Source organism: Phalangium opilio, unplaced genomic scaffold (assembly GCF_054372755.1).
Source record: "Phalangium opilio isolate 3A_F unplaced genomic scaffold, DU_Popi_V2 ptg000046l_1, whole genome shotgun sequence".
Lineage (NCBI taxonomy): Eukaryota > Metazoa > Arthropoda > Arachnida > Opiliones > Phalangiidae > Phalangium > Phalangium opilio.
In genome coordinates this window covers 6422817-6433541 of record NW_028324169.1, presented here as the reverse complement: position 1 = coordinate 6433541, position 10725 = coordinate 6422817, and the positions used below count along the sequence as shown (strand labels likewise).

General features: G+C 38.7%; 2 protein-coding genes across 2 annotated transcripts; both read left to right on the top strand.

The window, feature by feature from the left end:
* Positions 1-1226: 1226 nt before the first annotated feature.
* Positions 1227-2272, top strand: LOC149676476 (uncharacterized). Its single transcript, XM_089838753.1, has 4 exons — positions 1227-1250; positions 1309-1459; positions 1545-1750; positions 1824-2272. Exons 1-4 carry the CDS (start codon positions 1227-1229, stop codon positions 2256-2258), a joined length of 816 nt encoding a protein of 271 aa, XP_089694879.1. The 3' UTR covers positions 2259-2272.
* A 1285-nt stretch (positions 2273-3557) lies between these two features.
* LOC149676475 (uncharacterized protein F54H12.2-like) lies at positions 3558-6569 on the top strand. Its single transcript, XM_089838752.1, has 3 exons — positions 3558-3612; positions 5179-5365; positions 5396-6569. Exons 1-3 carry the CDS (start codon positions 3558-3560, stop codon positions 6567-6569), a joined length of 1416 nt encoding a protein of 471 aa, XP_089694878.1.
* The last annotated feature ends 4156 nt before the right edge of the window (positions 6570-10725 follow it).

Below are 10725 nucleotides of genomic sequence, written 5' to 3'. Positions count from 1 at the left end.
ACAGAAAGTTGCGAGTATTAATACGATAGATTTAAAAGTCGGGGACTACGTTAGAATTTCTCGTAACAAGATGGTTTTCGAGAAAGGGTATGAACATAACTTTACAATGGAAGTTTTTAAGATTATTGGGAAAATAGACCGATACCCACCTGTATTCAGATTGGAAGATTTAGATGAACATCCTATAAAAGGCGTGTTTTATGCTAGGGAGCTCCAGTCGATAGATAAACCCATAACGTACAGGATCGAGAAGATTTTACGTCGACGTACTCGAAACAAACAAAGGGAGATTTTTGTAAAGTGGTTGGGATACCCGGAGTCCATGTCTAGTTGGATTTATGCTCAAGATGCAGTCTCCCTTCTACCTAACGCTTCCTAGCAACGCTAGTATGCAAATTTATGAAAATACCACAGCCTGCTACTCAACCAAACTATCAAAATGTATACAATTGGAGGGGGGGCATTGGGAGGTTGCTCTAGTTGAGATAATATATCCAGTATCCTTTCATAATGTTAAGGAAGGCGAAGGTTACATGGAGTTAGCGGTTACTGAAATATCTCCTAAAGAACCGACGGTTCATCCTCAAGCTACCGATCCTAGTTCCAGAGCTGTTTTTAAGAATCGTGGTGTAGTGAATTATGTTGATACCGTAGAAAAACCCACCCCCATAGGGGATATATTCACCATACCCGGCGGTTATTATATCAGTTTACCCGTGCTATTGAAACAGCTGTACCGCAGCCTCGAGTCGTGGGAATACGCATCTCGGTTTTCTTTTATCAGCGACCCCCTCACCAATCACGTGGTTGTATTTGTAAGACGTAACACGTCGATAGCCTTTTCCCCGGTCCTATCTAAACTCCTCGGTTATAACGAGGATCTTATGCTCCTTATGGCGCGTTCCCATTATCCAACTTAAGTCAGCTGACAACGGCCCCCTGACAAGTCCGGCCGACTTGTCAGGTAGTGTGAACGTGGTAGCTGACACAGATTTTGTCGAATTCGAGACACGATTTTGATCGGGCTAGTACCCGATCGGAGTCAGACCGACTTTTGTCTTGTGAGTTATTATCCAATGAAATAGCCAGATATACGCACGTGTTCAATGACGTCATTTTCGGATTTATTTTCTCCTGGCCATTTTTGTCTTCGACTGCTATTAACAAAACCGAGGCTTAAATATTTCGTCGTAGATTCGGAACGAAACAACGTTCTAGCGTGGTAAATGGCTTCCAAAAACAAATCCGAGGTAAGTTTATTAAGTATTTTATACATTATGTGATAATTAAATGTATATCCTTTCTCAGAAATATAATTGGACCTTCGCAAATACTAGAAAATTGATAGAATTTTTAAAGGAATATGAGCATATCTATAATCCAAAGCATAATGATTACAAAAAGAGTGGGCTTAGAGAAAAGGTTTTCCAGGAATTTGCCGATAGCGTTGGTTGTTCAGGTAATCAAATGCAACTAATCAATGAGTAACAACTATATGCGTTTTTCACTGGCATTGATTACATTATATGTATATAATTGTTTAGTGTCTGATGCCAAGTCAAGATGGGAAGGTCTAAGAACTTATTTCCAACGAGAATGTGCCAAAGTGTCACAATCTAAAACTAGTGGTGCTGGAACTGATGACGTTTACACCCCTAAATGGGAGTTTTTTTCTGAAATGTTGTTCATTAAAAGTTGTAACCAGCCGCGAAAAGGACGAACAACTCTAGATTTGGACGTTCCCGAAGTGGTATGTAATATCACCTATGGCGTATACAAAACGTGTAACTAGCTATCATTTAACATAAAACGTATCATAACAGATCATCAAAGAATCGGAAACACCCTCCATGTGCAGTTCAGGTGCCATATTTCACGCAGATGAGATTATTGAGCCATCTGAGGATGAAACGAATTCAACGGTAAATGAACTTAATGATGAGAGACAGAGTGCGTCCTGCGCTAGTACTAGTTCAGGGTGTACAAATTCGGTAAACAAGGACAATGAAAAACAGAAAACTCTCCGAAGAAAAAGAAAGGTAGATGATGGACCACTCCATAATGAATTTATGGAAGAAGCACTGAAATGTCTTAAGTCATCACCCCCCAAGGTAGAAAACGATGAGCATGACATATTTGCAGCGTTCCTGGCAACGCAAATGAGGATTTTAAATCCAAAAGATGCAGATGTATTGAAATTAGAAATAATGAAACTGGTTTTTGAAAAGAAACATGAAAGTTTTATGTTGGATAAATAAATGTTGGTTTCCTAACTACCGTTCATAATTTTTTACGTGATAATTTTATTAATAGTCGTATAATCTGGTCTATTGTTTATCAAAAGCACCTTCGTTACAGAAATATTCCATGAATTCATTTCTAACGGCTTTTGCAGCATCAGACGCGTGAGATCCTTGATGATCCAGTGCAGTTAGATTTGACCCATTATGTTTAATTTTCTTTCGTTCATCTTCAAACTCATTATGATCACAATCAACCTCAGAAATTGATTGGTCTCTCAAAATGTTATGCAGTGTGCATATGCACAACACAAGTTGTTCAATATGCTCAGGCGTAGCTGGTATTCTGCCCAACAAAATTCGAAACCGACTGGCAAGGATTCTAAAATAGTTTTCTGATATCCTCCTTGCTTTTGAAAGTCTAGAAATCAAATAATTGCTGTTAATTGTTTATTGTTTATGTGATAATTCAGGAAATATATCGTTTAGACTAGCAGGAATAATGATCAAAGTTTAGTTTTATTTTCTGTGAGAGTGTAGTTACCCGCTATTTTAGAAACAATACATAACAAAACATGGAATATGGACCCTGTGTTTGTTCCAGGATTTAAAAAGTGTTGTAGTGATTAACCTGTAATTAAAGACTCTCCTATGGAAGTTCAGCTCGTGTTTGGAGAAAGGCCTCATAACGTTCTTTTTTAAAGTAAATGCCTCATCCCCAACAATGACGTAAGGCACGGGTTTTTGACGGCCGGGTAAAGGTTCGGGTCTTGGTAGGTGATCTTCATTAATGGTAACGGCTTGGTAAAGTTTAGAATTTGAGAAAGTGGCGCTATCGTGACATCGACCATTAGTACCAACTTCCACAAATATACCCTACAGATGACAATACAGCCAGTTAATTTTTAGAAGTTTACATTCACGATTAGGTCTTCCCTACTTTGGCGTTAGCATCTACAAGAGCCAGAAGCACTACACTAAATGTACCCTTGTAATTATAGTAAAAGGACCCTGAATTTGGTGGGGCTGTAACGTTGATGTGTTTACCATCGAGGGCTCCAATGCAATGGTCAAATTGCCATTTTTCCTTGAATTCATCAGATACGTTTTTCCAATCATCTCTTGACTGAGGATAGATAATGTGCCTGTCAAATTCCATGAAAGATAATTAATTTTCAGTCAACGTAATTTATTAGTTACACATACTTCGGGGATAATGTTTCGTAAATGGGCTCGCACGTCTCATAGATAGTTCTATGTATGGTACTGAGACCCAAGCGTAACTGGTACCTTAAGGAACGCATTGACTCACCTATTATGACACATTCATTAGTAAGGGTTATTGCCATGATATTTGAATCGTTGCAAATCAGTACGTACCTGTAGCGAGAAATCGGAGGGTTACAGCTAATCTCTCGTCTGCTGGTATTGCGTCCCTAAATAATGTATCGCTTTTCTCAATCCTACTTTTTATAGCGTTCAGAATATAGGTGAAGGTTTCATGGGACATTCAAAGATAACCCCTATAGTCTAGGGAATCTTCAAGACGTAGCTCTTTCACTAAATTGTGATAAGCACCCTTCTCATTTCGTCGCTTTATCCACGGTTTCACCCAGACCTTCCGTTTCTTCGCATTCTTTTTTGTTTGTTCAAAATTCACCATTGCGATAATTCCCACTAATGCTATGGCTTTTTTGCGTTTATGGTGGATATCAGAATCCATTTCAAATAGTTCCCTCCTTACAGTAGAATAATATTTGCATATCAAAATAGCAGATGACTGGTCACTATAGTCAATAAAAACAGAGTTCAGTTCAGCTCACTTCATTATAAACATTCCGAAGCGTACTGAGTAAGCACAAAAAATCAACCTGACAAGTCAGGAAGTGTGAACGGGTGACCTGATTTGAGACCGACCTGACCAGCCAGTCTGACTAGTCTGGCGGACAAGTCAGCTGACTTAAGTTGGATAATGGGAACGCGCCATTAGTTGCCCTCCCGATCAATCCGAGATAAATTTAAGAAGCGACGTGCCCGCCAGATTAAATTACTTCATACCGGATCAGCTATTTGTCTATTCCGATATAGTAAGCAATGAACTGGTAGGCGACACGATAGCGCCATTACTTCGTATTGTCGGTGTTGAAGATAAACCCCATGGCTCTATAGTCACTAAAACGTTCGATTCACCTCACTATGTTAAAGTTGCTAAACGTTATTTCGAGACGTTAGAAATAGATATAAGAACGAGTTTAGGTCAACCGACGGCATTCGAGTTCGGACAGACAACCTGTAAACTACATTTTAGACCATGCCCAAACCAGACGTCTTAGGTCATCGTTGCGAGTACCGGTCGTATTACCTTGACCAGGTGGGTGGAGGAGTTTCGAGCGTTTTTTCTGGTAGACCACATCAAAAAGGCCACGGGGTAGGGGGCTTGCTCAAGGGCTTGTTTAGATGAGCCAGACCGTTATTAGCTAAAGGCGCTAAATATCTGGTGTTAAAGCCGCTACGACGGGGTATAAAATATTAGGCGATGTAGCCGAAGGAAAGAATATAAAATCGGCTGCCAAGCGTCGATTTAACGAGACTATGGACAATATCATCAAAGAGAATATACCAAGAGGAGCAGAAAGTTTAGCTTTTCATAAGGCTTTTGGAAAGCCCGGCCACGGTTTTGGAGATACTAGATCCGGTTTTTTTTTTGATTGGCTAAACAGCGACGCCTTTTATTAGTTAAACTATGTCGGCTGCTTAATTTTGCTGGAGGCAAAGGGTTGATCTCTGGGTAGACCGTTGACGTACAAAAGGTAATTTTTAAGCAGACAACACGGTCACGTGAGCAACCGGAACTAGTTTCTCTAAATTAAAAGTCGGTCCCTATTTACAAAGTTTCTGCTCCTCTTGGTATATTCTCTTTGATATCATCAACCCTCAGAAAGGGTCGGGCGTTATAAAGAGGCTCAAGCTGAAAAGACTCTCAGTTACTCTCAAGGGAGCAAAGAAGAAACCACGCGACATTTTCTCGCGATAAAAATGCTCTCCGCTCAAGCCCTGAAGAGTGAACTCGATATTTTTGCTTCAACACCTACCCAGACAAGTATAGAACACGGACAATGGACCTGGTAAAAACCTCTATCCGCGCTCAATGACAGCTCTACCGTCGAATACCACATCCCCGGAAACGGGGATTATTACATGGATTTAGCCCACACAATGCATTACACCCGGTTAAGTGTGACCAAAGATGACGGCGGGATTCTACCGGACGACGCTGTGGTGGCTCTCGTAAATAACGCGGCTCACTCCTTATGGCGAAATTGTGAAATCTATTTTGGTTCCACCCTCGTAACGCCGGCGGCAAACAACTACTCGTTTCGCGCTTACATCGAATCCCTTCTAAACTATGGACTAGCCGCTAAAAACACGCATTTGTCTAGCGCTGGTTGGGCTAAAGACGAGGCGGGTAAGATGGATGATCTAACCGGCAGCGGTTTTCTTGTCAGAATGAAAGCCGTCGAAAAATCTGTGGATACCGAATTTTACTGTCCCGTATTTAGCGATGTGTTTAATATACCCGAATATCTGGTGAATGCTGTGGATGTTAAAATGAGCTTCTCGAGAAACAAAGACGAATTTGTGCTGATGTTTAAAGAGACCGCGACCCTCAAGGGTTGTAAAATATTGCTTAAAGAAGATGGGATAAATGTACGCAAGGTTAAACTGGCACCTAAAATATTATTGGCGCATGAAGCTGCTGTTGGTAGAGGTGCCGCCCAGTATAACTTTACGCGTACCGAGATAAAAACGAAATCTTTGTCAGCGTACACGCAGAGTCAGAGTTTCGACAATATATATCTAGGTGCCCTCCCTACTCGCGTCATAATCGGTCTAGTTTCCTACAAGGCGTTCAAGGGTAGCTACACCCATAACCCCTTTAACTTTAAAAATTACAATTTTAATCATTTAGCTTTGTATGTGGATAACGATCAGATACCTTCTAAAGCCTTAACACCGAATTTTACTAAAAAATTGTTTATGAGAGAGTACCACACCTTGTTTTCAGGGTGTAATATTCATTATAAGGACGACGGTAACGATATATCCCCTTTCGAGTACGTTAACGGGTACACCTTATATGCCTTCGATTTAACCCCTGATATTTCGGCTAGTGATTCCATCTTCTGGAATATTGGTAAACAAGGTCAATTACGATTGGATCTAGGTTTTGCGACCGCCTTACCCGAAGCTGTTGTTCGCATCGTTTACGCCGAGTTTCATAGCTTAATTCAAGTTGATAAAAATAGAAACGTGATTGTCGATTATTAATGTCAGCAACAAACACAGTAGATTTAAATTACGCCCTATCAAAAACCCCGAGTTTTTTGGGCGTTTTTGCTTCGGATAGGCTACCTCATAAGGTTTCCCAATATCCCATGTCTCTCATCATAAACTTTGACCAGCACAATAGAAGGAGGTCGCACTGGGTTTCCATCTATATAGACACTCTACGTGTCGGTTACTATTTCGATAGCTACGGCTTACCACCATATTTTATACCCAGTGTAAGATTATTTTTATTGGAACATTGTAAGAAATGGTCATATGGGGGGGAGACAGCTACAAAGTCTAGATAGTAAAGTTAGCGGTCAATACAGTGCCTTGTATATTATACATAGAAGTACGAAGAAAAGTACGAAAAGCTTTTTGGATGGGTTTTCCCGGAGGCAGCGACAAAATGATCTGAAGATCGCGAAGCGCTTCAATAATCATATAATAAGACTGAAAAGGAGTATGAATCATATCTAAAGTGTATATAATAAGACTGAAAAGGAGTATGAATCATATCTAAAGTGTATATAATAAGACTGAAAAGGAGTATGAATCATATCTAAAGTGTATATAATAAGACTGAAAAGGAGTATGAATCATATCTAAAGTGTATATAATAAGACTGAAAAGGAGTATGAATCATATCTAAAGTGTAAACATATTTAAGCAATTTTTCAAAATAAAGTTTATTTTCAAATTTCGTGGTCATCTTCTGACTCCAGAGCACGCCTACATTACATTCACTATATCTAGGTTTTCTACGGATAAAAACGCCAGCGATAATATGATAACATAATTTATGTATAAAAAATTTTCAATAGAATTATAATTTCAAGTTTATCACGGTTTTATATTTAATTCTTTACATTTTTGGTTAAATTTTTCGATAAAGAAATGCCCATATGCCAGGGTGCGCACTCCTCCTGGGAGGATATATTTTTTGTCATCACAAGCGGATAACGCCTTTTTGGTTTGGCGAACTGTACGCAGATTGTGTTTAGTGCTCACAATCCTTTTCATACTGCACGTCGTTTCTTCTTCACCAAATAAACATTTCCGATAATCAGCATGATGAATTGATCGTTTGACGACGCGGCGACAGATTCCCTTTGCGGTTTTCTTTAGAATAGAATAGAATAAAGCTTAGGTCTTAACCCTACAAATTCTAATAAGGGCAGAGGTGTAAACATGATTAAGAAAATAATTTTTTCGGAAATATTACCCTTTATTATCACTCCATCCATCTCATCTTTCATCTTGCCCAGGACCTTCTTATTCACATCGCTGAAAAGAGGGTGCGATTTCGGATAACCGGAGAAATCAAACCGATCTGCTTGCTCCTTAATGTCAGCGTATAAGGTCTTTATGTCGTACATTAAGCTATCTATGAAATGAAGATAAAGTTAGTGGGGGTAGGAGGGGGGAGATTTAAGATAAATAAACAAACCAGTATCAGTAAATTGAAGAATGGCCTTATCTCCGTATTTCTCTCTATTAAAATCGTAGTGAAATCGATATAGAAATAATTTGGAAAGATCTTATATTGAGAAGCCAGTGTAGATGGGTCGATTTAGGGTTAAAGTTTTCTTAACCATCTGGATTCCGACCAATTCATTATGAAAGGCCTTGGTTAAACCATAATATTTTATGTACTCTGGTTAATTTTAGACCCTTCGAAAGGTAATATTTTAGATTCCTATAGTGTATGACGTAGTTGCATTTGTTATCCAGACTAGGTACGAGTTTAGGTAGAGTGTCTTTCAGGGGAAGACCATTCTTTTCCATCAATGATTTATAGTATGAGGAAAACTCATCGGTGGTTATTTCCCTCGTCTCCGGTGCTAGCGGATAGCAATTATGGGAACGGTGTAATTCCTTGGGGTATTCCAAATCCACCTCGAGAATGAATCCGTGGGGTGAATCGTCTGACGTGTTCAGAATGGTCTTCTCGGTATAAGACAGAAGATCGCGCGTCTTGCTATGAGCTAAAATATCGCTGTCCTCATCAATCCAATTGAAGTTAGAGAGTGTGCAGCCATTATACCGATCCAAGATGGCGGCCACTCAAGGTCGAGGGGGCGGGTTTTCCCGTTCTCGGGGAGGAACCGGGTTTTCCTGTTCTCCTCTTTTTACCTGTCAGTATTTGATTGATTGATTGTATAGGCTTATAACAAAAGATGGTTTTGTAGGAATAAAGACCATAATATAAAGTAAAAAACTATTTATTTTCTTTAAAAGTATAGGTTCTAATATTAAAGATATTTTTTCAATTTTCATTTTAAAATGTATTTGATTTATTCTAAAATAATTCCTTCTATCTTCGTAAGGAAGAAGATAAATTTTAATATTATTTTTAAATCTTACGTAAGTCATTAAGCCTTTCTTTAATATACAACGCGTTAAGTTGTTTTCTAACGTAGAGTTCCAAAACTAACCTTTCGAGATCTTTAGTTTTGACTTTAAAGGTATGATAAGTTTCTTCCGTGTTTTCTTGAGGTTTTTCAGACGTTTTTTTCTTCAGTCTTGACTTTTATATTTTTGGTTTACGTCTCTGTTTCATCAATGGTAAAGGGTATGTTTTTAGTAGGCCCACCTCGGATAAAATTACACTTAGGGAAATGTTTTAAATGTTCTTCGTAAGGATTATCGGTCGGTTTCCAGGCTAGTAAGATCCCAGTTAAGGGGCAAGGCCTATTTACAGCTAATTCATCTAAATTCCAGCGAAGTGATTCAGGATCCATCTTGATGTTCGAATGCGATATTCTGTTTTTTCTCTCTCGTTATTTTATACTAAATTTCTCTACATCTTTGCAGCTCGGAGTTCATGATGCTGAATGAATATGATGATAGGAATATCTGAGTTATATCCCCCTAAATTTACTACCCCCTTTTTTACCTTCCCCCTGAAATTCCTTAATATATGAAATAAAAGAAAACAGTATTAAAAAAAAGATGACACATTTATTTTTTAAAAATACAAAAGAGACTACAAAGAGTATTTGTTAACAAAAGGATTAAGTTAATCTTTACGGGCTAAAGTGTCTATACATCGACAAGCGCTATCCTTCTCACGTCCGCCATTTTAAAATTCCGTAGCGCCCCCCTATATTCAGTGGCGTTTGCGAATAGGAACCTTCATAATCAAATTAGTTGACTCTACAAATATTATGCCTATGCTTGAAAAGGTCTTGGAAATCGTTCTCTCCATTTTACAAACTTAGCAAGTTTTTTTTCTGCGTTGAAAACATTTCTGGCAGCAGTTCAAAGAGGCTGCTTATCTCGTTAGGCGGGCATTTTATAGCAATTATTTCTCTTTTGCAAATTTTTATAGCGTTTGAACAATTTTCACTGTGACATAAACTTATGTATGTTTGGTGGTGATTTGAGCACCTGGAGGGCCAAGTTAATGGACGTCTTTTACGTGAGGAGAAAATAACAGTCATCCCTAACAATACCGAGACCTATATCAGTTTTGGGTTTTGGGAGATTACAATTCCTAGGTTCGATGCGATTTATGGGGGCTTTGTTGGACACCCTAGCTCAAAATTTAGCTACCGGTGGAATTAATAAATTCAAGATCCTTAGCGCGTCATATAACCCCGAGCAAGTAAATTTAGCTCTCAAGAAGTTGTCTTTTCCATATGATTATATGGATTCTATTGAACGATTTGAGGAAACTGAACTACCGTCAAGAGAGGCCTTCTATAATACATTAACTGATGAACCTATCTCTGAGACAAGCTACCAGCATGCGCGTGAAGTCTGGAAGAAATTTGGAATTAAGACTTTAGGTAATTTTTGTCTGTTAAGCGAAGATGATATTTTAATTTTTATAATTTTCAGGTGATCTACATGACACATATGTCCAAATTGACACATTACAATTACCATGTTTATTCGAAGAATTCAGGACAATCTGTTTCGATTTCTATCGATTAGACCCCGTTCACTCGAATACCGGATCTGGCTTAGCTTGGCAGGCTAAGCTGCTGATGACGGATATAAAGTTGGATTTGCTCTTAGACCCGGATATGCATCTATTCATTGGTAATTTATTTGAATATGTTTTCATTTATGATATTTACAAATTTCCACGTTAAGAAAGGGGTATACGTGGCGGTGTGAGTCTAATTTCCAACCGTTTTGCCGAGGC

Excerpts from the sequence above, each read along its gene's own strand:
- LOC149676476 (XM_089838753.1), top strand. The coding sequence starts at position 1,227 with ATGGCTTCCAAAAACAAATCCGAG. Across the intron at positions 1,251-1,308 it reads CTTCCAAAAACAAATCCGAG|AAATATAATTGGACCTTCGC; the intron begins GTAAGTTTATTA and ends ATCCTTTCTCAG. Across the intron at positions 1,751-1,823 it reads ATTTGGACGTTCCCGAAGTG|ATCATCAAAGAATCGGAAAC; the intron begins GTATGTAATATC and ends GTATCATAACAG.
- LOC149676475 (XM_089838752.1), top strand. The coding sequence starts at position 3,558 with ATGACACATTCATTAGTAAGGGTTATTGCCATGATATTTGAATCGTTG. Across the intron at positions 3,613-5,178 it reads ATTTGAATCGTTGCAAATCA|AAAGGGTCGGGCGTTATAAA; the intron begins GTACGTACCTGT and ends ATCAACCCTCAG. Across the intron at positions 5,366-5,395 it reads GAACACGGACAATGGACCTG|CTCTACCGTCGAATACCACA; the intron begins GTAAAAACCTCT and ends GCTCAATGACAG.